This window comes from Oryza glaberrima, chromosome 11, assembly GCF_000147395.1.
Source record: "Oryza glaberrima chromosome 11, OglaRS2, whole genome shotgun sequence".
Taxonomy (NCBI): domain Eukaryota; kingdom Viridiplantae; phylum Streptophyta; class Magnoliopsida; order Poales; family Poaceae; genus Oryza; species Oryza glaberrima.
In genome coordinates this window covers 12,874,224-12,901,127 of record NC_068336.1, presented here as the reverse complement: position 1 = coordinate 12,901,127, position 26,904 = coordinate 12,874,224, and the positions used below count along the sequence as shown (strand labels likewise).

At 38.6% G+C, this 26,904-nt stretch overlaps 1 protein-coding gene across 1 annotated transcript; it reads left to right on the top strand.

Moving 5' to 3' along the window:
• The first annotated feature begins 14,887 nt into the window (after window positions 1-14,887).
• LOC127755688 (uncharacterized) lies at window positions 14,888-20,003 on the top strand. Its single transcript, XM_052281367.1, has 7 exons — window positions 14,888-14,918; window positions 15,008-15,222; window positions 16,296-16,368; window positions 17,731-17,877; window positions 17,972-18,459; window positions 18,617-19,197; window positions 19,733-20,003. The coding sequence occupies exons 1-5, from the start codon at window positions 14,888-14,890 to the stop codon at window positions 18,322-18,324; spliced, it is 819 nt and encodes a 272-aa protein (XP_052137327.1). The 3' UTR covers window positions 18,325-18,459; window positions 18,617-19,197; window positions 19,733-20,003.
• Window positions 20,004-26,904: the final 6,901 nt, after the last annotated feature.

The window sequence follows — 26,904 nt, the reverse complement described above, 5'->3', positions numbered from 1 at the left end:
ACCATTCATCTTGTTTAAACCTTGTTACAAACATAAAAATATAAATCATACTTAAATAACATTTGATAATAAGTCAAGTAACATCAAAATAAATAATAGTTACAGAAATTTTTATAATAAACTGAATGGTTAAATATATCTAAAAATCAATGGAGGTATATTGTTTAACAGAGGGAGTATCAATAACGCAACCCAAAATAGTCAAACGGCAGCATTCACTTTGGTTAGGCCAGTTTCAACCTTTTTTCATGAGTGGCTTGGGCAACGAAGAAAATGAATCCGAAAGGTGATGGACTCATTGATAAAATTTACGAGCTTTATGCCCTTCCGCCTAATTTCCGAATGACTTGACCTAATGGTTAACTGGTAAGTAAACCCCTATTTTCAAACTAACAAGCCTAAAAGGGACATACTATATGACTGAGCTTAGGCAACCAACATATGCACCTACCTAAGCAACAGACAAATGGCCACAACTGTCTAGGAAATTAGCCTGCTTGCCGCACATCATGTGGAGCTAGTGCATTAGTTGAGATGCACAATCTTGCACTAATCAACAATTAATTAATCTATTTTTTTGTGTTATAAACTATGGCCATGTAGATTTTTAGGAGGAAGTGATCTTTTAATAATACTGTGTGGACAATATGGTTAATTAATAACCTAATGCATGGACAACATAGTTAATAATTTAATGCATGGACAATATGGTTGTAATAATTTAATCTATCAACTGGTACGTGCGTGTTGTTGGTTGCTCTGCTGTTTCGGAGGTTGCGGCCTAAGCTGGATCTTCGGCTCGTGAACGTGATCAGACGACTTTCTATGTACGAAATGTCGTTTTAATATTCGCCAAGGATACTTAGTGCTAGTCTGGCTCTAATCAGTTCGTATTCAGGTCAGAATTCGTCATTACAGATTCCTTCATATATATCATAGTCCCCGTGCACTTAAACAAGACAGCAAAAATATGGTGGATCTTTTCAGTTGGAATGTTGAACATGACAAGTGCATACCTGCCCAGCTTTGCATACAGGCCAGTTGTCCGGATACTCTTGAGCAACATAAAGAAAGGGGTCTTCGTGTGTAGTGAAAGCTTACTTGTTAGCATGAATTTGGGTTTTATCTTCTCCTAGATAGAAACGTACGTGGAGTTGTGTGTGCCGCTATATCTTCACATTAATTATTATAAACCCCTCCAAAAAAAAGAGAAAAAATTAAGGCACTTGATTGCCCTCACTGTACACCCGTGTTTTCAGATATCTCACAGGTATATTATTTGTGTTCTTTTGATCCATGGACCCTTGTTTTTTATAATATTTATGTTATTTTAAGGCACCTGATGATGTAAAAGATACAATTGCTTAATATAATTTTTGTGCATTTGTATGGTTCATTTTAGGGATGAGAATGTGTCGGATACCAACGGGTGCATCCGCCACATTTCTTTTCATTTTTCTTATCGAGAAACAGAAATACATACAAAATATGAAACCGAAACAAGATAGTATTAGAAAAGAGAATAGCCACTATAGTCCATAAAGTTTCACTCTAAGATTATTTTAGTACCCGACCTTTCAAATTATCCAAGCAAGCCCTTAAGCTTTATCATGAGGACATATACAATCCTTGGCACATTGAAAATTGCCATGTGAGCATGCCATGTCATCTTCCGATGCAAATATATGATGAAATGCCCAATTTACCCTTACATATATATATCATAGGGAAAAAAGAGAGAGAGAAAAAGAGAAAATGCAAAAAAAGGTGATTTTGCATATTAAATATCCGTTAGAGCTTTAACATTGAAATGCAACACATATATGGAATTTATTTGGCATGGTAATTATATATTTAGTGGTTATAGCTAATTTAACTTTGTATTAGCATAATCCAGCGAAAAAAGTTTGCCATATATCCATAGTCACATTGAACAAAGTTCGTAAATTCTTTTAATTGTTTTTTTATGGTATATGGAAGTGTAAAATGGATATTTCACCATATATTTTACATGAGAGGATAACATATGGCATGTTCACGTTGCGATTTAAGTAGGCCCAAGGACTATATAAAGCCACATGACTAATTATAAGGACTCGTTTGGACAATATAAAAGGTTAGGACCAAATTGATCCCGGAGCAAAACTTTAAGGATCATGTTAACTATTCTCCCAATTAAAAAAATTAACAAATACAAAGCAACAAATATTTATTAGACCATATATCAAAACCCCTTAGGGTTAAACTTAGAAATATAGCTTGTTATATTGCATATAAAAGAATAGATCAAACTTTTTAGATTTTAACAATCGTCTATATGTATAGTTTTATCATATATAGACATACAAACTAATACAGTCCATTTTAAACATACAAATTAATATTTTTAATTAATTTAAAATAAAATGTCAAGAAAAAACAAATGCATAACATGTAGATTTATAAGCTAGATATCATGTTTCTAAAATAAAAATACTTCACAAACGAGTTGCGCCAGAGATATGGGCCTAAACTGAAGTAATACAAGCAATGCCTTTGTGGAAACTATGCAGATAGTGTTTTTCCGTTCCGTTTCTGCTAGATATTAGCAATTCCATATCTATTTTTCTTCCTATCCAAAATAAAAAAAATAAAGGCCAAATTTCATTTCCATATCCAACATTATCCAAATTGATACATTTCGTTTCCAAAAATTATCTGAACTGGTGGGAATTAAACTATCAAATCCGTTTTCACCCCAAGTAGGCATCGGTCCAACATGGGCTCAAATGGCATAACTAAACCTAAATTAATAATAGAACCACAAATAAATGTCATTTTGTAGTAGAAGTAGTTAATACATTTAAACTTTTTCCATGGCTTTCTTGTTAAATATTTTGATTCAACTTTTGCAAATGGCCTATATATATAAACTTTATACTACTAATTAATATTTACAATAAACTAGTAATTTTGTAACTGTGTTGCCTTTTTAAAATGTCACTTATTTGTTAAAGATATACAATTATATAGTTAAAAGTATGATTTTAACCCAGATAGGAGGAATCATGTGCTCAGGAGTCCACCTACACCAATAGTGCTTCCTTCTGTTGATCTGTTGCAGTAGTTTCACTAAACCTTTTCTCAGCCCATGACGACATACTTTGAATAGCTTCGTGGCAGTCCTCTCCGAAGTACCGCACTCTACTATATTATGTACTATTTTGTCTGCCTAGCTTTCCAGTGTCGGCACATTTGGTCATATTGATTCTCAACTACCGTTAAGCACATCCTGAGAATGCTCCATGACAATACTTAGTGCTTCTACCCAGTTTTTCCCACTCTCCTTTTAATTTGATGTGACTCGAAAATTCCAACTGTTATACTTTAAGCTAATGAATTGAAGCGTCATCGATCCAATATTAATTAGATAATGCATGGAGAAGGAATGGCAAACATCTAGGATGAGGGTGTTGGGTAAAGGCGCTTCATGTGAACCCCATATTTCAGGCTAGCCAAGTTCCAATATTCCACCAACATTGTGATCCTCCACGCAAACGTTCGCTTCTTTGCTAACACCTCTTCCCTGGGCCGGATAATTGGTGTCAACAAATTAAAAGTTGGGACAAGAACAGGTGTTCGCCAGTGCTGTGTCCGTGAACAATTCTAGGCCTCTGTGGACAAACTATGTTCACTGCTTTAATTGGGAAAAGGAAAGGAAGAAGGGCGAAAGGACGGATAGTTTTATGCTTACTTTCGTCGCAACGTAGTGGTATATGTCAATGGGACTATGAGAACAAATAGAGAGGCAACATCGAACGATGTCGCGTGTTAGGATTCTGATCATTCATATTCAGGACTCGTGGAATTGCATATATATTTTAGATGAGCATGGTAAAACTACCAGCTATAATTGGAAAAAAATCTATTTTCAATTCTTAGAACGTCTGTGAAATTCTAAAAATAAAATAAATTCGAAACCATAACCGTACGCTATTCAATAGGGGACTAAAAAAAATCAGACCATGCATGCTTCTCAATCGTTTCAGTACACGGTTCATTTTGATGATGCATGTTGCTGACATATAACAATATATGGCCAAGGACTAAATATTTTTTTCTATGCTTCAAACTTAATTAATTCATTACATCATATAAATTCTTGCAGATTCTAATGCTATGCGTACTAATTTTTCCCTTCGAGCAATACCATATTCAAAATTAAGTTGGATATATATATGACGGAGTTAAACACTATTATGCGCTCTTTTCCCGATCATGCAAGATACACCACTATGCCCGTAATGTACACCATGCATATACAATTATGCATAAACCTGGTCATGATTAAGCAGAGTATAGCAGCATAACTCCCACCTTCGCCTTTCCTCCCATCACTCTGTGCCCGTCATGACAATGAATGGTGAAATTCAACGAGCTGGTCCACCAGCTAGCCTATAGCAAACGGCTCACAATCGCACTGCATATACATTGAGATCTTAAGTATTATTGGACTTTGAAGGTGCTAGAAGATTATTCAGTGGTGATGGGATTTGCTTTTTGACTAGTGCTAACTATAAACTAATCGAAGCCTCTGTTAAATGCAGTAGCACTTGTTCTGTGCGTGTTTTACCGATCGGTGCGTACAATCTACCAGAAAAGTGGGGGGGAGGAGGGGGGGGGGGGGGGTATCTGTTGTTTCGGAAACGGCACAAGTCAGAAGCTAGCTAGAGCATTGACAATTTGCCCTTATATATGTGGACATGCACCCAGTTTTTACATAGCACTCATAAATGATTATGAAAAATTCTTGCAAAGATAGTAACGCAAATTCAATAAAAAAATAGCAACGTAAATTATCCACATTAAAGATACTAATCACTGGTGGCCAAAATAAATTTTCACTATCAGCTAGACCAGCCACCAATGACCAGTGGTAAGTGAAAGTATAGTATTTTCGCAGGTGACTTGCGAAATGCTTAAGCCATCCACCACGAACATATTTTGGGCGCACCAAGAAAGTCGTGCAAATTCAAAATCCCCCACCACCGATCCAACATCCCCTATCACCAATAGTTAATACGCCATTCTCAAATTCACAAATAAAACCTCAAAATCTATTCATCAAATTTATTCACAAACCATATAGTACTTTCACAAATCACAAATTAATTACAAATAGAGAGATCAGAGAGAGACGCATAAAAAAATCCTTCGCCGAAGACTAGCAAAAGGGTGAGGGAGGATGGCAGCAAAGCTGGATATAGAGCTCTCACACACCCAGCCACCTTTCCGATGCACCACTGTCACCGGGGCACGCAGTCGCTCTCATGGCCACTGACCGTGCTCCGCATCTCACCGCACCTGCGCTTGAGTTGTGCCCGCGAGACGATCACTACTACCGAATCAACACCTGTTTACCTCGCTGCCGCCTGCTTGTGTCACCATCGGTGGATCCGTTGCCCACCAAGCCTCGCTTCGCCCGCTTGCCTCCCACTACTAGATCCGCCACCCAACAGTCTTGCCACCGCTAGATCCACCGCTCACTCACTTCACATTGCCATTGCAGCCACGGACACTGTGGTCATCCCTCAGAGCACCTCGGCTGATGTAGGGAGGCTGGAGGGAGTAGGGAGGGATAGGGAAGGAGGAGAGGTAAGGGGAAGTAGGATACGCTATAGGACATGGACTTAGCTGGCTTGCACGTGTATAGTCTCCACAATTTATTATGATGATTTTTTTAAGGCGGCGTTGGCCAGTAGCGAAAATCGATATTCGCTAACTATCACTTTAAGAGGTCCACTTGCAAGTTAAAAAAAGAACCTATTTTTTACAGGCGGATCTCTTAAGTGACAACCAACGAAAATCGATTTTCGCTGACGATTCGTGATCGGAATCCCTCCAATGGATTATAAGTGTGTGTTTTTAATCCCGTCAGTGAAAATTAAAAGGGTGGTGCCACCAAAATTGGTTTTTAAGTAGTGATCAATCAAAACAAAAGGTGCTATATATACTAGTCATAAAAATTTGTGTGTTTGGTCTCCGCAGTATAGATTCATTTTGGGCTTGAAATTATGGAAGATGTTATAAATATGTGCCTATTACGTTGATACATATTGTCATTTTCTAAAGGACTTCTGTAAGTACTTGGAAAAAAATCCCATGCTTTGCAACGGATTTTCCTAGAAATAAAAGAAAAAAAGTCCTCGTGTTACAGTAAGTCGATTAGCCATAAAATATGAACTCATGGGAGAGGAGAAAACCTATGGGCCTGTTTTGATTCCCTGGCAAGTTTTTTCACCCTGTCACAACGAATGTTTGGATATATGCATAAAGTATTAAATATAGAAAAAAACTAATTACACAGATTGCATATAAATTCCGAGATGAATCTTTTAAGCCTAATTGCTCCATGATTTGATAATGTAGTCCTACAGTAAACATTTGCTAATGACGGATTAATTAGGCTTAATAAATTCGTATCGCAGTTTACAAGCAGAATCTGTAATTTATTTTGTTATTAAACTACGTTCAATACTTTAAATGTGTGTCCATATATTCGAAATGTGATATGGCAAAAAATTTCACCTTTAGATCTAAACACAGCCTATTACTTAGAAGAGGGTCTGCGACTTAGGAGTAGGACTAGGAGTTAGCAAGAGTAAGCAAAGCAGAGGGAGTATGTGGGCTCCATTGTCTGAGGCGGTGGCACTTGTTTCTATAGATTTAGTTCACAATTAATTAAGGAGTGTAACACTTGAGTTGTAAATTAAATATCTAACTTAAAGCTATCATTAATTCTCAATGGGAATTCAAAACAAGCTAGAACGGCATATTTGTACGGATGAGATGCATATAGAAGAAAAGATGTGTATGGCAAGACCAACATGGAAGTTCAAACATACAGAAATTGCTACGGTATATATTATGTATATATTTTTAGCACGTATCGTTAATTCCAAAAGACATTGTCATCAATAATATATCATATATATTCCAAAGTTGTAATATCCCACATCCACTGCACCTGGTCTCTCCAACTTGCGTGCCTGGCCGTGCTCCTATAGGTGAACACCTTTTTTTGTTGGCGTATCTAACACAAGGATACACGTGTAGGAAGTGGAAGAATGAACAGACAACAATAATCGCTGGACTTGGTGGAGACACATCAACTCGACTATACGGTCCCACAGTTCTCTTGTTCTTTCATACACATATTCATGCACGCTCAATGGACAACTGATCGACCAGCTACATGTAACATATGCTTTACAAAATAAAGGCCGGCATATGTATAGTAGGCTGCCCGCCCGCCGACACATAACCATGCACCGGTGGCCCTACATGGCGCACCACTTATTGCATGAAGAACTCCATATAATTGTATTTTAGAAAACAAATACAGATGCTCGTAACACGCACAAACTCAAACCTATAAACACACACGCACACCCTACCCCTTGAAGACCTTCCAAGACTAGGCTATTTTTATCCCACATAAAAATAACTAGCTCTACCGCACCCTACTATTTTCATATAAGTGATATGGGCTGTGTTTAGTTGTTTGGCCAAATTTTTCTTAACGTATACGGATACACATTTGAAATATTAAACGTAGACTAATAACAAAACAAATTATAGATTCTGCCTGTAAACTGCGAGACGAATCTATTAAGCCTAATTAATCCATTATTAGCAAATGTTTACTGTAGCACCACATTGTCAATCATGGTGTAATTAAGCTCAAAAGATTCGTCTCGCAATTTACTTGCAAACTGGAGCAATTGATTTTTTTATCTATATTTAATGCTCTATGCATGTGTCCAAATATTTGATATGATGGAATTTTTGAAAGTTTGAAGGAACTAATTAAACACGGCCATGCTCTCAGGTGTCTCGATCTTTCAATGAGAGTGGAGAAGAAGCTGACGACTATAACTGTTCAGGAACGATGCGTCCTAGCAATCACTACACTAACTCCAAAGCCACTGGTGATCTTGATCGAGCATGATCAACCAAAACACTAGAGCAATATGGTCTTGATTCAAAATTATGCTCAGTTGATTAGGAGCTAGAAAGCAATGCTATACTATTCTTTTTTATAAATGAATATATTATACTAGATAGTATTGAATTTAGCCATTTTTATCATCCATAATTCCACATTAAACAGTGAAGTACAATAAAAATGCTAACCAAAATGAGTACAACTAATATTTGTTAGGGTAATGTAGTTTGTTGGGGAGATTATATTGTGCAAAAATCATGACCTATATGTTAGCCGACAGTTATAACATCTCATAATTTTCAACATACAAAAATAGAATAACCAGCTAAAAAAAGTCTACATAAACTTATATATCTAGACATGTATTCTAGTTCAATATATCAACGAATAGAATGTTGAATGAAACATAATGTTGAAAAGATAAACGATTCGAGAATACAAAACGAATGAATATTTTAATACATTTTAAGAAATTTGAAAAATGGATTTAAAATATAAAATTAATAAATTTATATGTAAAAAGTTTTTTTCTTTTGCAAAAATTGCAGTGTTTGAAAATTTCGTGCATTTTGCAGTTTTCATCCCAAGTCCCAATCTGAAACCCTACCCTACATGTTGGCGAAAAAGTTTAATCAATGGTAAAATAATCATCAAATTTGATTTCCATACCTGACTATTAAATTTAATCATTTCGAATCAAAAGAAATCTAGAGTAATTAAAAGAAGTTGCAACGGAGCACGGAGTACGTTGGGTGTATCTATCTATCTATATCTATACCTATACTAATTGGACACTTTCTACCAGCTTCCACGTTAATCAGAAAGATCTAACCATTAATTAAGAGAATCATTTAATGATATCCGTTGATTTTCTATAACCAATGTCATTTAAAGCCCATGACTATGGTCTTCAAAAACATCTAAGGCCCACGTAAGTATCTCATCTCATCATCTATATGTAACCGAACAGATTGTTCAATGAGTGGATACATATCTTGTAAATCAGGAAATCACCGATCAATCTATGATATCTTTCTCCGTAGGCAGATGAGAACTTGCACACATGGGAGACTTTTCTTGCCGCTAAAGAAGTTCCTCCCCTATATCCCTATGACCTGATCGATGACTAATTGCGACTATATCGACTCCATCGGCCGGCGGGTACGCTTTCTCTGCAATCAAGTTTTGGTAGTGTCATAGGGAACATGAATTGTTACTTAATCTATCTATTCGAGGAATTATCTATTTCTGATTTTGATGTATATATTATGCCAAACATGTGTTTTCAAATGTCTGACCTATTTAATATATTTTTAACTTCTTGCGGTTTCTGATTTGGATTGAAATAGTGAGTTATGTTGATAATCTTTTGCCTTGCTAATGAATGAGATGTTGTATTTATAAGTGTTCGGGTCGGTTAAAAAAAAATCCAATGGTTAACTAATTGTTTATATATATATATATATATATATATATATATATATATATATATATCAACTGCAGAGATGTTGATCCTCAAATCTAAAAGTTTGCCTGCACCTAAAAAGATTCATCCATGGTTGCCGCATCTGCAATTTACACGGGTATTTCTTCAAACTTGCAATATTCTTATGACCTATTTAAATCATTCCAGCTTAATTTCTCAATCATGTTGCAATATTTTAATTTGCCTATTGAACGTACGAGCTGTTTTTATCAATAAGTGTCCAAGTAATCAATCATGTCAACAACTGTTCTATCAGCAAATGTTCAGGTGATCAGATTGATCCACATAAAAAGACCCTATTGTTCAGTTGTTCAAAATAAAAGGCTTTTCGATAATAATTTTGACGCAGCAAACATATATTGATCTTAATATTTCTGAACCCATATGACAGCAACTAAAAATTCCGCTTAAGATTAAGATCTTCATGTGGTACTTACTTAAAGGGGTTGTGTTAACCAAAGACAATTTAGCAAGATGAAATTGGAATGGTAGTTTAAGATGTTGTTTTTATATGAAAAATGAGAATATTCAACATCTTTTCATGAATTGCCATTATGCAAACTTTATATGGAGAGCAATACAATATTCTTTTGGTCTATGCCCTCCTAGTAGTATATCACATATTTTTGATGGTTGGCTTTTGGGGTGGACAAGAAAAGGAGTAAGCTTATACTTGTGGGAGCCTCTGCAATATGTTGGGCTCTGTGGTTGAGCATGAATGATTTGGTTTTTGACAAATCACCATCTACTACATATATGCAGGTAATTTTCAGGGCAACATATTGGCTCCGGTGTTGGGCTCACCTACAAAGGTGTGATGAAGATGGCGAGTTTATGAAGGTTGCATGCCGTAGGCTTGAGACGGCAGTTATACAACTTTTTGCCAATTATGGTTGGAGATTCACAAATAGACTTCAATAACGTGTTCTCCTTATCTTAGATGGGTTATTTTTTATTTTAAGTGCGTGTTCTCAATGTTTTGTTGAACTATATTCTCTTTTTTGAGTGCAACTTTGTAATAATTGGCTGTAGCTCGTTTTGAGCAAAGGCCGGAATATTCTATTCCATTATCTAAAAAAAAATTAGTTTCCAAACATAAGATTGCAGCTTATTGTTGACAGGCTAAGGGCCAGGAAAAAAAACTAGAACTAAAGAAAATATTGGTAGTGATTAATTCCAAACTTGGGAATTATCAAATCATGAAAAAGATAGTCAGTACTCCTCCATTCTAAATTGTAACAAATCTTAGCTTCCAACCACACTGGTGGAGAAACCCACAATAGTCCTGTTTTGCAAACCCCTTTACTCCCGGGTTGCAAACCGGGAACCTGAATCCGAAACTAAAGATTGACAACTTTAGTCCCAGTTGAAATATGCCGGGATTAACATCAACCGGGACTAAAGATCATATAGTCCCGTTGGAGTTTTAAACCGGAATTCAAAATGTTTTTTAGTCCCGGTTGAACATTTGTCCCAAAATATAATAATTTATTCTTTTCTCAACCAATCATAACATTTCATCTTTTAATTTTCTCACCTACATTCTCTTCTCAATCAATCACAACCTTCACACATTTAATACCTATTTCCAACCCCATAATTCCTTATATTTTGGGAGACGAAGGTAGTACTTATTGATGGCGAATTTCAGACTTATTAAAATGTCAAATGTTATAAATAAGACTCAAAACCAACTAAAACTTGATATTTTAATTATATATTTTGGAACTATTAAATCATGACAAATGTATAATTGCGAGTAGAAGCTTAATGCAACCCAGTAATTATTAATTCTGATATTTTAAATACAATGAAGAAAATACATGAAGTTGAAACCCTAAAACGTAAATAAATGGGTAGTGTTTAGTTCAAAATTTTATAATTATTGAATCTCATAGAAACATCTGTTAGTTATATGAATTTCGAAATTATTAATTAAGAAAAATATTAACACTCCAGGCTAGGACAAATCAATACTTATTGTTCAAAAACTAAACAAATATTAAATATTGAAAAGCTATAGTCAAAAGTCCAAACCAACTTTATTAGTACGTATTTAATCCTAACGTGCAAATTAAATTATTACAAACAACAAATTGGAACTCCAACAAGAGTACAAATTGTTATGTAAGATGGGTTATTTGTACATTTTTTAGTTGTGAACACTTTTAACAATCCTTTAGTAATGTTTGAGCTATAAATAAAATGAACTGTATTTTTACAATGACCTTGGTTAGTTATGAATTTCAAAATTATTAAATTAAGAAAAATATTAAGACTTCAGTCTAGGACAATTCAGTACTTATTGTTCAAAAAATTAACAAATATTAAATATTGAAAGTCTATAGTCAAAAGTCCAAACCAACTTTATTAGTATGTATAGATCCTAATCTGCAAATTAAATTATTGCAAACAACAAATTGGAACTCCAATAGTAGTACAAATAATTATGTAAGATGGGTTATTTGTATGTTTTTTTAGTTGTGAATTCTTTTAACAATCCATTTCGATTGTTTGAGCTATAAATAAAATGAACTGTATCTTTAGAACTTAAAAATAAACATTAATTTCAATAAAAATATGTTTGAAAATTTAAATATAATAATACCCTAAATGATATCTGTGCAACGCACGGGTTGGCGGCTAGTCTATACTAATTGGGCACTTTCTATGAGCTCTCACGTTAATTAGAAAGATTTAGCCATTAATTATTTAGATCGTAATATCACAACCGTAGATAATAAAAATACTAATTGGGCACTTTCTATGAGCTCTCATGTTAATTAGAAAGATTTAGCCATTAATTATTTAGATCGTAATATCACAACCGTAGATAATAAAATATAACCTCATGGGCCAACTTTAAAACCCATTTGACCATGGTACATTTAATGCCCATCCGACTATTGTATGTACGTGCTTTATCATGTAACAAACAAATCATATGCCTATACCATCTAACAAAAAATCCTATCTTTGTGTCCTCCGTAACGAAGAGGACCACAGATGGAACGATCCTACCTTCATTATGAGAGAACAGATGCGAACTCAAGCGAACGGCGAACGGCAGCGCATTAGATTAATTTCACCACCGACAAGCTAGCTGCTGCTATGAACGACTCACCCTTCATCCCGATTTGCAGCGAAATGAAGATACCTGCAGACAGTAGTTGTGCGTATGTTATACATGCAGGCATGCAACTTCGATTGATTTGCTTGGCGTTTCTAACACTGTCTTTTAATCCTCGCAGGACATGCAACCATCCTGCCTAATTGACTGAAGAAATGCACACGATGACGAGTTGCTGCTGTTGCCGCTCCTGTAGAACCGTGTAGTTACTTCATTGGTGGTATTGCTTATTCTGCTGTTTGCAATATTTTTCTCATTAAATTTCATGCCTTTATTAAGATTTAAATCTATGGAGAAATTATCGGATGACTTTTGTATTGCAACTACATAGAGTTTTTTAAATTTTGACCCTATTTTTTTCCTCACAACATGTTCTTATGCGAAAGAAGACAGAGGATGAATTGCAATAATCATGGTACCCAGTCATTGACATGCGTGAACAAATAAATGAAAATTTTGATGGCGTAATGCAATTCATGGCTGCTCTTTTTTTTTCATCGATACACCTGAATGTACTCTCAAGTCTCAACACATGGTCATGAGATAAAGACTCTCTAAAATTCTATTAAACGTGCATCTATATCTGTGTAATATATGTTGGTGTCAGGATCCAAATCATGGAGGCTAGAGTCCAGGCAAATATTATATATATTTATTTATTATGTTGCTTTTGCTAATATTTTTTTCAGAGTTAACGAGTTAGTAGGATGGGATAAAAGCTAGATCTTCTGGAAGAGGTAACTCGAAGATGATAACTAAATACCTTTTTAGTTAACCTCAAGGCAATGCTCTATTTCTAATTGTAGTGTACCTCCAATAATTCTCCATAATTAAGTATATTCATGCTAAATTTCGTTTGAAAATTATCCAACTACGCTTCCATATCATTACAATGTTACAAAAGCATTGCAAACCAATCCAGCTCGATCTTATGTGTGGACTTAAATACTCCCTCCGTTTTTTAATAGATGACGCCATTGACTTTTTCTCGCATGTTTGACCATTCGTCTTATTTAAAAAATTTATATAATTATAATTTATTTTGTTATGAGTTGTTTTATCACTCATAGTACTTTAAGTGTGATTTATATTTTATACATTTACATAAAATTTTTGAATAAGACGAATAGTCAAACATATGAGAAAAAGTCAACGGCATCATCTATTAAAAAACGGAGGTAGTATGTTTTAAGTAGTATAAGCAATATGTTTATACATCTATAAGTGAATCCTTTCTTAATTCATATGTGACTAATTTATATTTAGCATATTACTTGGCATCAAGTCGATGAATCATAAAAGGTGAATAAAATAACACACATAAGCACTACATACTTCTATTTCATATGACATAAATATATTTTTATATTATATATACTCCATCAGTTTCGGTCGATGTTACTATGTATCAATAATCTGGTTTAGAATTTATTTTAAATTAAACATACCATATAGGCAATCCTTTAGTCCTTTTATTTTGTTTTTTTTAGTTTAGTCTGAAAGGAAGATTCCAAAGTTACAACTTGCAACTTATTAATTCCTAATTTCTGAATATCAAACTAAAAACTACAAAATTATGAGTAGAATAGAAAAACAAGCATGAAGTGATTAATGATTAATTTCAGAAATATTAAATTATGTAAAATTCTATAATTGTTACTCCAATAACAGTACAAATCGATACTTACTAATTACGAATGTTGGAACTACAAAATTATGAAAATTCAAAAATGAGACACCAAACCAATTACAATTCAATAGTTATTAAACATGATTTTAGAATTATTAAATCACGATAACATTAAGATTAACACCCCAAAGCCTTTTCTCTAAAAGAAACATCAAGACCCCAAACCGAATACAACTGGATATTTTCTAATCATGAATCATGAATCATTTTAGATTTCAAACCAAATACAATTAGATACTAATTAATTATGCATATTTAATTATTATGTCACGAAAAGCTATAATGGAGGGGAACATGATGTGTGCACAAGATTTTTTTACACATCATGTACACCAACTAACAAATTTTATCGAAAAATCTAAAAATGTACATCAATAAATTCAAAGATTTTTATTAACATCTATATTAAAAATATGATTAAATTTTTATTATTTGTAGTATCATAATAATAGCATGTGCAACGCACGGGTCGACGGCTATTTGCATTAATTTCTTCCATGTTTGACACAAGAAAAGGCCATGGCGAGGAGCCACCGGGCCCGGGGAGCCCTCGCGCCTGCAACAACAGCTTAGTAAGGAGTTGAAGAATAGGCTATGAAGCCAAAGCAGCTTCAGGCCTCGTTCGGTATGACCCGGAACGACCTCTGATCCAACCGGAACGAAGTGGCCCATTTAAAAATCTGGTCTGACCCGGAATCGTCATTCGTTTCGGCCGGCCCGGATTGGAAACAGGCCCGGTTTGGCCTCCCTCCCCCAGGAACCCTCCGACTCCAATCCGGACGCAAGACGCGAGAGGTGAGGGCGTGCGGCTGGTGACACGAGAGGCAACGGCGTGCGGTGCGAGGAGACGGCGTGGCGGCGCACTGACGTTGACGGCGACGGCGACAACTTCCCATCCGACGTCCGCGCTCTCCGCTACCTTCTCGCCGGTAACGCATCACCGTCGTCTTCCTTGTTCCTGGTAGGATTCTTGCTAGAGTTCTTGCGGCGGATTTGGTTGCTGGAGCCCTTCGTGGAGGAGCTCTGGGAGCAGAGGGGGGAGGGGGAGGGGCGAGCGCTGGCTCCGCTCGCCGCCGCGCTCGAAGCGGCACTCGTGCTGCTCCGGCTCAGCCGCGAGGGGAGCCGAACATGAGGTTTCTTGATTTCTTGATTTCCGAACATCTCCTTGGTATGCGTGTGTGTGTGGATTTCTTGATTTTGTTCGATTCGTGGTCCTGGCTGCCTTTCTGGGAGGATTCGTGGTCCTGGCTGCCTTTCTTGGGCATGGCTACTGATAAATCGAATATTAGGTTGAATAAGTACACAAGTGGCAAGGAAGAAAAGCAAATGCTCTTATGTTTGTATAATACCATACAATATCTTCTAGCTTATATTACAGTTCTAAAATTTCATATTGATGGTCAAGTGAGATGAATTAATACATGTTTCTTTAGTTTCTCCTTTTTTTTTTTTGATTCTCATGCTTGTTGGAATTTGCAGCTGCAGACATCTCGAAAGATTTTAGTAAGTTCATTTCTTATGTAAATGCAGAGGATATTGGACAGTAGGAACTTATCCTGTCTATTTTAAGTTCCAAACTCATGTTCTCCTGTTGATGCCTTCAAAGTACTGGATAGAATGATCTAAGCTGCTAGGATAGCTCATATGGATTGCTTTTGTTGTTGATGCATGAAAACAGTTTTTCTAGCTCCAAAATTTCTTTGCTCAGGCAGTAATCCCATCTCCTATTTCTCATGTCAATCATCTGTAAATTGTGTACTTGTGTGGCCCATTCCTGTGCTTGTGTTATCCTATAATGTTGTGTTGAAAACTTGAAGCACGCAAACATTTATTTTTTTGGCAGACCTATAATCAATAGTACAACTCAATCATATCTCCTTGACAATTGACAAGAACATTCTTCATTGTTAAAGTATTTCAATTAGTAGAATCTGATGACAGTGTCCACATCTGATGACTCTCTGTATTTCCTAATTTCTAGTTACTTTGTGCTTTTATTCAGATTGTACCAGCAATTCCTAGAATTGGTGAAGACGAGCCGCCTCCTTCCTGGGACTTTGTTTTGACTCCGAAAGGTATTCCAGTAGTTTTCTCCATCCTATTGTCCTGTTCTATATGGCTGCCCTGTTCTTCAATAAATATATGACTGCCCTGCTATTTTGGTATATAGTAATCCAATGAATATGACTTTGAGAGATTGTGTTAGAGGACGACGACATGATGCTCTTTCTTTTCCCTGCCCTTTCTGTTTTGGGTTCTAACCGATGAGGGGAAAAGGAACAACGTCATAGCCCAAAGGAATCGGGTGAGGAGGAGGTCTGTCGGTTGCTCCAAGGACACGTGAAGAATTGTTTGGTAGCTTTCCGGATGGAACCCTGGATCTTCAATTATTTGGCTGATTACCTTCGAAGGAACGAACTTGTCCTTGACACGAGAATCAAGATCGAGGAGAAACTTGGATTCTTTTTTTAGATGCTCAGCCATAACTCTTCCTATGAGGATCTCCAGGTCCAATTTGACCATAGCAATGATACATTTCACCGCCACCTAAACCACTTCTTCAATCATGTTCTGCCAGGTCTTGCTCGCGAGTTCCTGAAACCTCCCAACCCTAATCTAGTCCATCCAAAAATTGCCACAAATCCAAGATTCTTTCCTTTCTTCAAAGACTGCCTTGGTGCCATTGGTGGCACCCACATTCCTATTTCAATTGCCTCTGAAAAAGCTGCCCCTTTTAGAAATAGGAAGTCAACACTGAGCATCAATGTTATGATTGCTTGTGATTTTGACCATAAGATCACGTATGTTTCTAGTGGATGGGAGGGTTCTGCTATGGACTCTAGAGTGTTGAGGTCTGCTATGAGCAAAGGATTCGAGGTGCCTCCAGGCAAGGCTTATCTTGTCGATGGCGGGTACGCAAACACCTCTTCTTTTCTAGCACCGTATCAGGGAGTCAAATACCACTTAAAAGAGTTTGGGGCTGGACATAGAAGACCACAAAATCCTAAAGAGTTGTTTAATGATCGCCATGCACTACGATGTGAAAAGGACTCTAGGAGTGCTTAAGAAGCGCTTTCCTATTCTTAAAGTCGCAACATTCCACAAGTTGAAGAATCAAGTCAAAATACGCATTGCAACTGCTATATTTCACAATCTAATCAGGGAAATGGAAGGAGATGAGTTGTGGCTAGATGATCAGCCAGATAATATCGACCCAACAGACTTTGTTGATTTGCCAAGTGGTTATCAAAGGCAATATAGCTAGCAGTGAAGAGGGCAATGCATTGAGAGACTCAATTGCTCAAGAGATGTGTGTCCAGTATCAGCAGCATGTACATTAGTCGACATTAGTCATGAGTCATGTAATAATTGAATAAAGTTATGTATAATATGAGTCATCATGTAATAGTTGAATAAATTTATGTATAATATGACAGCTATGGTTGGAAGAGGTTCACCAAAACTCAGTATGATTCCAAAGGGATCTCCTAAGTTTGGTAGGATGCTATCTGCAGCAAGTACTAGGATGAAGACAGTCTCTCCTCAAAGCATACTTGCTAAGAAGACTGCAAGCTCTCCAAAAGGTATGGTATTTATTGTTTGTTCATGGTTTCTCAATACTCAACACAATGTACATCTATTATGTCTGTAAATGATTCTAAAGATGATTCCGTTTAGGCAACCAAGTCAAGCAGAGAGCAATTTGGAACGCGGAGTTGGAGAAGTCACTTGTTGAAATCCTTTTTGAGTACAAAGTCAATGGTTGTAGAGGAGATAATGGCTGGACCACTAAAGGTTGGAATAGAATGGTGAAGGAATTCCATGCAGGGAACAAATGCGTATCATTCACCAAAAATCAAGTTCAAGAGGAGGGTCAACTGAAAAGAGATTACAAGATGTTGAAAGCGGTCAGACAACAAAGTGGGTCTTCTTGGAACGAGAAGAGATGCATGGTCGAGGGATCGCCAGCTATGTGGCAAAACTTGCAAATTATAAGTGGATTTGTGATCAATATCTTCCTTTGCATGTGATTTGTGATTTCTTTGATGCCTTACAATGATTTGTGGTTATGCTTTTGCATGTGTAGACATTCGCAAAGATCAAAAAGTTTCGCAACAACAAGGCCAGCTTTCCCTTGTATGATGCACTTGGTGAGCTATATGACGGTAAGTTTTGATCTTGCTGTCCAAATTAATGAGTTCTCTTTGTCCAAATTAATAAGTGACTCATTAGGAATATTTTGTTTGGATATAAGTAACTTGGTAGAAAAATTGCTACTTATCTACAATTTAAAGTGTGTACTGTTTCCTTGTTCTTACACAGGCCATCTTGCTGAGGGAAAACACAACTGCACCTCCTTTGATTCAATGGAAGATGAGAAACCCCTGAGGCTAGTACAGGAATTGGAAGATGATAGTCAAGAGCAAGATGATGTTGTGCTGCTCGAAGAACCAAAGAAACTCAAGAGAGGAAGAAACTGATGTTGTGCTGCTTGGAGACCAAAGAAACCCGAGAGACAAAGAAACTCAAGCTGAGGATTCAAGAATTGTTACTGAAGAGCAAAGAAGACAGGCTTTAATAGCAAAGAGGAGACAAAAAAAGAAGATAAGAAGACTAGTAAGAATTCAAGAGTGGAGAGCATGATGGAGCGATACCTTGAGATGAGGAGTAAACAAGCCGAGGAAGAAGTTGCAGCTAGAGAGAAGGTATGTTCACAAGCAACAGATTATTTTGTCAAGTGTGTATTTATTGAGCTCAATGGATGTTACCAAACAAGAGAAGGCAAAGGATTATGCAGTTCTTAAGACCCCAGCAAATAGAGAAGTCTTTATGTGTGCTTGCGAAGATGACTTAGAGTCTGCTTTAATTTAGCTGAGAAGTGAAATGGCCTAGCATCACCAAAGGTTAGTTCTCGTCCTTGTTTTCTACTTGAAATTATATTCATATTTGTTTAGTTTGATAGTGAGTCGGCAATTTAAATTTCACTTCAATTCCTTGTTTAGTTAGGGCCTTAGGATTGAGACTTGAGAATGGGAATAGAGTAGAGAATGGGATGGACAAAGGGGGTTGGGACTTAGATTTGCTGCATCTTTTATTACATAAGAAAGGTCTGTGTATTTAGAGCTTGTGTTAACAAATTAACAATTGGAGATAGACATTCTCAACCAGATAATATCATTGGTTTGGCAACTAATGATGCCATATTAGTTGCCACTGTGGTCCTAAGATTTATCTGTATGCTATCTAGATTTCTTTTGTGAGTCATCTTTTCTTATGTTATGTATTTGAGCTCATTTTACTGTTCTTTACTGAAGCTAATGCTGAAACTAATCATGTAAACCACCATCCTGAACATATATTGTTCTTTACTCATTTTACTGATCATGTAAGCTAATACTGTTCTTTACTCATTTTACTGTTCTTTAATTTTCTTGACAGTTGACACATTTGATGAAGGAAAACAATGGAAGTACATGGTCCAAGGTCGCCAGGGTGACAGAATGGATCCAAGGTCAATACTCAAAGCTACTAGACTGCCATAGGAGAAGGACATGGTCTGAGTACAAGAGGATTTATTTGCTGCTCTGACAATATAGAATATTTATGTTTTCAAACTGGTTACAAAATTATGCTTTGGACTTATGCACTTTGGGTGTAATTGTAATTTATTTTTTGGATCTAGTGACCATTTTCATGTTTAAACATAATATTAGCACTTTGGGTCTGAGTATTTAGTCACAGCCATTATGAGCTGTTCTTGGGACACGGAGAAGATTATCTTTTGGGGGATATCAATAATGGAAACTCATCTATTTGTTAGTGTCCTCTAACTAGGTACTGCAAGAGACATTGCTATCTGACCCCATATGAAATAACCTGTGGCTGTGTTCTCTTACATTCACTGGTGGAGAGATGGTTTATACTTCCAGTTGGTAACCCCCTTTAGTCCCGGTTTTCAAACCGGGATTACAAATCCGGGTTCAAACACCTAGGACTAAAGATCGACTAAAGATATAGTATCGTTAGTCCCGGTTTGTAACACTAATCAGGACTAAGTTTTTTTTTTTTTGCTATTTTTTTAGCTCACGCCCATTGTCTCAAATCATTCACAGCAACTTCATCCCAAATCAACACAACAACTTGCAACTTCATCCCAAATCAACACAACAACTTGATCCCAAATCATTCACAACAATATAGTTGATTCTCAATCCAAATCATTCACAACAACTTCGTCCCAAATCATTCACAACAATATAGTTCAATCCAAATCATTCACAACAACTTCGTCCCAAATCATTCACAACAATATAGTTCATTCGCAGCATAGATCGAATTAACACAGATTGAATCATTCAACATCCTCATCACAGATTGCATTCAACACAGAGAAGAAAAAAGAAAAAAAATACGTGCAGATCTGCCCCTCTCGGATCCAGCGGCGGCCGGCCGCCTCCCCTCCCAGATTCGCTGCCGCCAGGCCGCCACACGAGGCCGCCTCCACGCCGCCCGGCCACCGTGGCCCGACCGTCTGAGAGGTGGGGAGGAGAGGGGAGGGGGCGGATCCAGAGGAGGAAGACGAAGAGATGGGAGGAGGAAGAAGAGGAACAGGAAGAGAATGAAGAGAAGAGGAGGAAGAGATGGGAGATGAAGAGGAGGAAGAGAAGGAGATGAATTTATTAACTGACCTGTGCGCCTTAGTCCTCTCGATCTCCGCCCATGGCTCGTCCTCTCCGCCCATGCCGATATTTTTTCCTAGTTGGTGTTACCAACCGGGATTAGAAATAGATCTTTAGTCCCGGTTGGTAACACTAACCGGTACTAAAGATAAATGAGGGGTCTGACACCGCCTGTTGTTTTTGAATCGGGACTAAAAAATGATCTTTAGTCCCTGTTGGTAAAGATCAAAAAGTAGCTTTAACCTTTTGAACCGGGACTAAAGAACATCTTTAGTCCCGGTTTTTATTGTAACCGGAACTATTGTGGAATTTGGTCGACCGACCAAAGATGGTTTTTCCAGTAGTGATTTGGCAGCAGTACGTGTTCTAGTTCCTACCTGTGACACATCCAAAATTATCCTATATAGATAAAGTTTTCAGTAGACTTAGCATGGGATTTTAGGGATAACAGATCATAGTTTTTAGTTTGCTACAGTATTCTGAATCAGAGTTAGCATCGGCAGTTTTTAGACTTAGCGTCGGCAGCTTGAATAGCTTCATTCCAGGTGGATTAAGAAATAACCGAATGCTGTTTTTTGAAGAGGTGAACTAAGAAAAGGAGTGGATTCAATCCACAGGTGGTTCCAGTGAATTCACCTGGATTCATTCAATCCTAGCCTGGATCAGTTCCTGGCCTAGATTGGAAACGGGTCTGCTGAACAAGGCCTTGTGCATCGATCCACAGGCCTCCAAGCAGATGGCTAGTGAGTCCATACTTCTATCCAATCTCTATAGAAATAAGTTCACTTTGACTCCCTCAGCGGTTTTGGAGGACAGTTTTGCTGACGTGACGCCTACATGGCAATATTGATCGAGTCTTCGTTCCACGTTGCATTGACATGCACTTACGGGGCATTTGAATTAAAAAATATGTGTGGGACCCATTAGTCATTAACAAAAAAGAAATGTGGGCCCACTGACATGCAGGGCCCACATGTCAGTCCTCCCTGACTCCTTCCTTCTTCCCCCTCCCTCTCTCCCTTCTCTCTCTTTCTCTCCCATTCTTCTTCCCCTGCGGCCGGTGGTGTGTGGTGGCAGGCAAGCTAGGGCGACGAAGGCGAGCCCACAGCGGTGGTGGCAAGCGATGAAGGATGGCGGCGGGCGGGAGCAGGCCGATGGCGGCAAGGGAGTTGGACAGTGACATCAAGCAGCGAGCGGGGGAGGAGGTGGGCGGCGCAACTTACCGCGAGGAGCAGGGTGGGCGACATCAGGGCGGCGCTGGCAAAGCGATGTGGTCGTGACGGTGGGAATCCCGGCGAGCCGCGTGCCGAGGGTGAGGAGGCGGTGGCGTAACAGCACGAGGGCGGAGGCGGAGCACACGGCCGGCCTGTGCCATGGCGGGGGTGACGGCGGTGGCGGCCGTCGATCCAGCTGTAGGAGGGCGGTGGGGGGAGTGGTTCTGCCCGATGCGGACGCGGTCCCCGTGGTAGGGGAGGCGGGCGGTGATGCCGAGGAGGTCGTCGTCAGGGAGATCCCCCACCTCACCCTATCCATGGCAGCTACCGTCGGATGCCCGTCTTCGCTCCCCGCGACGCCCGCGTCTCCGTCACTCGCAGCCGTCTCCGCTTTACCGCCGCCGCCGCCCCTCCTCTGTCCCCGACACGCTGCTCCCACCCAGCCAGCGGCAACCACCCACCGCTCCCAGCCGCCGGACGCTGCCGCTGTTGGTATTTCTTAACGACATTATAAGAAATATAATTTCCAGTAATGACGCAGAAATACTTTTGGTATATTATGGTTACAGAGTTCATCCACAAGCGTACAGATATACCATTGTAGCATTTCACCCGAGAGTATTCCAAGGGTATCGTATTTATTTTATCCCGTGCGAAGATCATGTAGAGAGAACTTGACTAATAATTTATATATTACTTGTGGTAGTCATATTCTAAGCAGGGGTTAAGATAATCCAAGGGTAGAGTGACACACAAGCATTAACTACTCATTCTCATAATATATTATCTAAGCTAAGTGGAAAGAAAAGAGAAAGAAAATCTATTCCTATACTTCTAATATAAATAGTATACATACACTCTAGTTAACTGATATACTAGCTAATACCCTCTATCCGATGCCCTCCTGGTACTTCGAGAAGCCACCCCTGACTGCCGAGTTCCTTATGACAACCCGTCATGACCATACAACCGGGGCTAAATACGGAGGAATACCCTCCCAAGGAAATTAACTTAGGATTATATATCGGCGCGAAGGAATACCCGTACTGAGCTGTCACCATCAGCGGCCCACCTCTCATCCGCAATATATAACCCCAAATAATGATATCCCGTAGTCTAGACACCACGTCTAAATTACCAGATAATACTCTAATATCATCGTCATGACATAGAGTAATTGCATATGCAAACATTATACCCGCACCAAAGCATCTCCCAGATAAGCTAGCCTTATATTCAGTATAACATGAACATAATGTAAAGTAGGCATTCATATACTCGGAAAGTATTTCAATACCATAAATTTATATAGAAGAGTATTCTAATAAAAGTATAAAGCTTACAAAAGAGAAGAGAAAAGCTACTAGAGCCATACCCGAACTCTTCTGAAGGCTTCCGGACTCCTGATTTCTACTCTATTCCTATTCCACCAGCTAGATAATACTAAACTAACTAGAGAGAAATGAGAGAGCTTTTGCTTGAGGAGTGTGAGTGAAGTGAGAAGAGGAGCTCCTTAAATAGGTAGGTAATGACAGTTGTGACGGTTGGAATGGTCGGTAATACCCTCCAACCGTCATTGGGGATCAATCCCAGCCGTCCATCCAAACCCTGCATCCATCGGCGCCACAGGAGGTTCGGCTGAACCATGGGCTTGCCCAACCCAGCCCATCTTCGGCTTGCGGCCTCCTTTGTTGTCCTCCTCCGTAGACTTGTGAATTTTGGCTCAATGTGTCGTGTTATTTCTGAGTTCTTGGCCCATTCATACATAAGTCTGGTTCTCGACATCGTCCGATTGATTTATCATCTGTCTTGATGTCGATTCTTCTCCACTTTAGTGTCAGTCTCTGCAAAAGGTTAGTATACCTAATACTAGTGGAATATTATTATTCTAACAGATATATGCATTGCAAGCATCACTAGTTCTCCTCTATTTCAGTAATATTGACGGTCGAAACTGATCGATAACGACCGTCAACAAAAACCCCCCAAGCTTGAACCTTTGCTCGTCCCGAGTGAAGGACGAAAGGAAAGAAAGACTTGGTTGTTGATCAGGAGTTGCTACTATGCTGCATATCTCAAAGATACAGGTGCAGGGTATATGTACTCTCTCTCAGATTAAATAATCTTTGGCACGATGGCTTACCCTTACTCCTGATTCCCACGAGACACTGTTTCTCCTTGCCTTGGGCGGTTGAAAGACAGAACAGTAATTAGAGCACCAATCACCCAATCTTTATTCAACTCTTATTCCGGAAGTTTTCAAATGATTTTGCAAAAGAAAACCAAATTCCTCAAATGATTCACTCAGTCTCTCCAAGTGTATCAAAATGAATTCCTCACCAATTTTGCCTTTTTGATTCCTACTCTAAGGTTTGATATGTGGAGCTCGGTAGGGATCAAACATGGCATACTTGCATTCACATTTATTACTAAGTCAAAAACTTAGACTAAAGCAGATGACTAAACATACTCAAGGTCAAGATCGTGCAAAATGTGTGTGTGGTGTATGATGAAAGTGGTATATGAGGAAAAATAAAGAAAAATGCTTCTCCTTTGTGGTTACTTTCTTCTCCCAAAAATCCTTCTTTTATTGATTAGGAGAGGGCATGGCTACAATTTTTTTTTCAATATCATGCTCATGCTTGATGGAGCATAACTTTATTATATATATTTTTTTCATAACCATGCCTTTCCCTCCTCTTTCTTTTTTTTCAAAAGGATTTTCTTTTTAGGAGAAGAAAGCACATGAAAGCATGGAGAATTTATTTTGGTGGTAAAATGGAAATGGAATGGAATATTGCTTAGCTCCCAATGTAGGAGTTTAGCATGTGCATATATGTGGGTGTATGATCTTGATCATAGAGTATGAGAAGTATCTACACAAGTTACAAGAGTTTGACAAAGTTCAATGGAATGACAAGCAACCAAAATGTATATGGTTTTATTATGATAGCAATTTTTTGGCTTTGGTAGGAATTTATATCAAATGAGGAACTCTCAATTTTAGCATTTTGAAAAACAAAACATCCGAAATTCAAGTCAAACTAGTATCAAGATCATAGCAACTCTTATTTACTATCTCATATCTCGCAACAACTTAGAATTAGATCAGCAACTGTAGCCTATTTACCTCAGGTTCCCGGATAATTGTTGGCTACTTATATTTAACCTTTGATGGAGCACTTACTATGAACCCATATATAAGAGATATAAAACATAGGAACTATTCATCATTTCAACAAAGAGAACTAGCTTGTCTTACCTAGCATGACTCAAACCTATCCTATCTTTCTGGTATTTTCTATTTTGCAATTTTTTATGTTGTTTTCATTTTTATAAGATGCAATTGGGAAGGGAAATATGCAATTGGAAAGGGAAATATGCAATGTGATACAAGTTACTTAAGTGGGGGGAGAGATGTCTCCCCCCCCAAGCTTTGCTTTCGCTCAGGGTCCTTGATAAGGATTGAACCCCTGAAAACGGAAGTACGCTTGAAGGTCATCGTGTTGTTGCTGCATCATGTTGTTGAAGTTGGCGAACTGAGCATCAACAGATTGTTGCCATTCTTGCGTCTAAGCTATGTGTTCCGTGAGGTTGTACTGGATCTCCCCCGTCTGCATATCAAGAGTGTCCATTCTCCTAGTGATTTCACCCTAGTCCCAACGAGAGGAACTTGAGCGCCAGTCACTTGGAGATGGAGGCACACCAGTTGATCTGGAAGGTTGGTTGTCCCCCCATTGGATGTCATGACGCGCACGCCACCGGTCTTCACTGGCACTCGCCCAGGTTGAGACTCCGATGCTGTGGCGTGGAGCATGGGTCCATCCGGGTGCATACCCAGTTGGCTCCCAACCTGCCTAATACATCTGTACGGGTGTTGAGGATGATGAACTCTCTCGTTCATTCCTTGTCATGTTGCGCGTCTCCCTATATGCTCCTCCTCCAGCTGAAGCTGCTGCGCTGTGAGGTCAGTCACCTCGGTCTCTAACTCTCCCACACGCCTCTGCTTGTCGTCGATCTCTAACAGAGCCTCCTCGTAAAAGTCGTCTACGGCCTCAGCCCATCGTGACAATCGGGTCACTATCGGGTTGTAGCAGCAAGGTGTGTCCTGAACTGTGCAGACGGAGTTGCTCTCCTCTCGAAACGGGTGGTGAGCAAACTCAGTACTCGCCAACTCAGCTCAGTGGATAGAGCTAAGTCGGAGGAAGGCCTCTCGTGCTGCATCTTGCATCGCGGTCTCCGGTAAGTCACGACGGTGGCGTGTCGGGAAGCTGTAGTCTAACTCTGAAGGAACTCTCGTGTGAACCTCCCAAACAGATCCACACTGTCTCACTTGGTAGATCGGAAATCTGGGGTACCGCAGACGCCTCATTAGCCGGTGTAGCTCAATGACGTATCCCTCTGAGCAGGGTACGCCCATCTCCCAGGTAGCGGGTGAATCCTGATCTGCCATCTAATTTTAAGAAAAACCCAAGGTCAGCTGAGAGTAAAACTTGTTTTATGAAGAAAATAGTTAAGAGTAAGATGAAAATCGTATAGAGTTTTGTGAACATAGCATTTTTATTTTTGCAAATATTTACTAAATGGGAATTCCTCCCTTGGCCAACTTAGAAAAGGGGGTGGGGCGCCTTTTGGTCTTTTCCTACAGTCGTATGGCTCTGATACCAGCTCTATGGACCCCCTTTTTATAACAGGAATCAATCGTGTAAACAGTACC